Source organism: Ruditapes philippinarum, unplaced genomic scaffold (assembly GCF_026571515.1).
Source record: "Ruditapes philippinarum isolate M1 unplaced genomic scaffold, ASM2657151v2 ctg1345_1_1_1_1, whole genome shotgun sequence".
Taxonomy (NCBI): domain Eukaryota; kingdom Metazoa; phylum Mollusca; class Bivalvia; order Venerida; family Veneridae; genus Ruditapes; species Ruditapes philippinarum.
The window spans coordinates 236,646-239,313 of record NW_026860556.1 but is presented as its reverse complement, the minus strand read 5'-3'; the positions used below and the strand labels follow the sequence as shown (position 1 = coordinate 239,313).

The window sequence follows — 2,668 nt, the reverse complement described above, 5'->3', positions numbered from 1 at the left end:
AGTGGGACCCCAAGCACAAAAAATGTAGGACTTCCAGATCACTTTGAATATGTTAAGCCATTTTGCTGCACTTATGCAGTTGCAATTATGATGTATATGAGCAGAGTAAGGGTTGGGGTCAGTTGGAGTTTTGAACAGAGAAAAAGCTTATTCAGGAAAATGGTAATATGTCCCACACTGTAACCATAAAAGTGATTGAAAAGATTTGAAATATAATTTCAAAAACCCTTCATCATCAGACCATTATGCTCTTTTCTTCCAGATTCACTCCACTCCCCCCCCCCCCATAAGAAAATATTTATTGTATGTGACAAACATGTATAGGCCTACAGGTAAATACTTCCATTTCAACTAAAGTAAACAATATCTTTAGTAATTTTAATTCCTAAACTACATTTTAACTGTTATGACACACATTTTAACAAAACATATCTTCCTTTTGGTTACGATTTTTTAATTATAAAAAGCGGCATCGCGAAAATATGTGACAATTGAAAATTTGTCTGCTTCCTGCAGAAACATTCACAAATCTACCTGTTGTTGATTTTGATTATATTAAATTAAATATTTTTTCATTATTTTAAGATTGTTACAAATCGGCTATTTCAACAGGAATCGTATAACAAAATTTTCAAATTTGTATTTTACGGCAAAATTTACCGTTGTTGATGAAACTTTTTGAAGACAGAGTTGACTGGTATTTATTTGACATGTCTACAAAATAGAGTTAAGGTTGGTCAATATCTTATTTAATAAATTCTTTGCATCACGGGGTACTTGTTATCAATCAGGTCATTAATATTTTTAACTTTTTGAAATTTTATTCGGACATGAGGACTGACGGAAAGGAAATTTATCTCGGACCGCATGATTTTTATTCGGCCAGGACCGAGGACCGACGGACTTTCGCACAGACTGTTAGTAAGCAGTGTCAATCCCTTAAGAAAGATACCAGGGCAGACCTTTAATTGATAACAACACAAAGATAGGTATGAAACAATAGATCCTGTGCTTTTTAACAGTTCTACAATAATCCTTCCAGAAAGCTAATTTTTATGCCAAAAGACAGATCCGAAGTCATTCTTACTTTGGACTTCAACTATTAAATGTTAAACAACTGTTTAAAACTGTCTTTTCCATTATATTCAAGGTATTACTTGTGATATTTTTATATTTTCTAAAGAACAATTTAGAATACTTTCATTAAATAGGATATTCAATTTTCTAAATATATGTATTTTATTTATTATTGTGTAAATTTTATCATTTGAATATGCAACTGTGTTATATAGTAATTTCTACTTTTGTAATAATTAAATTGTTATTTTTTAGGTAGTCATTTTTAGTGAAAAAAGTTATAATAGATCATTATTGAATCCAAGGATTGCTTACCATATTATTTAACTATTTTGTATTTACTTTAATTTTGTGCATTTTGTAATTTCTGTCTTTATAACATTTTATGATTTATCTACAAAAAAGGACTGCAATGAAAGTTGTAAAACATTTTCTTGTTAAATGTGTCAAGTTGATTTTTCAAAAAATGAATAAGATTTACATATCAAGTGAATGATTACAAAAAAATTGTAAAGATCACTGTTTTATTTTTTTCTTAACAAAAGGACAGTTTTGAGTTACATGAATAAACACTTTTATATAAGTTTGCAATTTGCAATTTACACTAGTATACAAAGTTGTTTAGTTTAAGTAATTACATTGTACCTTTCAATAGTTAATGCGAGTTATTATATTGTATTAAATGAACACTTATTATTTTCCCCATTATTATTAAATATACATTTATTGCAGTCTGCAAATATAAGAACATATGTTGTGATATGTTTTTATTATGTTTAAAAACTATTATGTTTTCAAATTGTATTTTATATTTGCAACTGTATTTCATTTTTACTTTTGGCTTCAACAATTAAATGTTAAACAACTGTTTAAAACTGTCTTTTTTTATCTATTCCAGAATGTCAGCCTAAAGGCCTCTCACCTAAAACCCTAGATGTAACCAATTGCCAAACTCACCTCTCAAACAAGTCACCCTGTAAAACCAGAGTGTAAAAGACATAAAAACATACCATTTTGAGCGGGGAAATTGGGTCAAATTTGCCGAGTCTTTTGGTAAAAAACAAAACAAAACACTGATGTACATATCATGATAGTCAGTAACACACAATTTAGAGGCCATCTGCACCTGTTTTCCTTTTTTATTTCGTGATTAAAAACGGCTGATTAAAAACTACACTGTACAATTATGCTTATCTTATCAATAGCAAACCTATTTCAATAATTTTTTCTTACCTCACCATAGAACTGAACTTCCAATGTTAGCCTCAAGTCATTCAGTTCTTTTATTTCATCCATACCTGTGGACAAAATGTGATTCCTGTCAACAATTATGTAATTTGTACTACAGTCAGCACATGTAAGACCAGACTCCAAGTCTTCCTCTTCTAAATCAAGCTTTCTTCCTGTAACAATCTTTGTCTGCAAAAATCTTAAACCATGAATCGGATCTGTTATTTCCTGCAAACTTATACCTTCTATATAGGATTCTGTAATTTTTAGGATTTCTGACTGTTCATTTTGTTGGTGATTCTCAATTCCAGAAAAGGTGCTAGCTGTTTCTGTAGGACTGTCAACTTGTTGAGTACTTTTC

At 29.9% G+C, this 2,668-nt stretch overlaps 1 protein-coding gene across 1 annotated transcript; it reads right to left on the bottom strand.

The window, feature by feature from the left end:
• Nucleotides 1–660: 660 nt before the first annotated feature.
• On the bottom strand, nt 661–1,263 carry LOC132760612 (protein dpy-30 homolog; the record flags this gene model as incomplete). The annotated part of the gene is given in 1 exon segment (XM_060752622.1): nt 661–1,263. A coding segment is annotated over 1 exon segment (52 nt), but the record flags the coding sequence as incomplete, so codon positions are not given.
• Nucleotides 1,264–2,668: the final 1,405 nt, after the last annotated feature.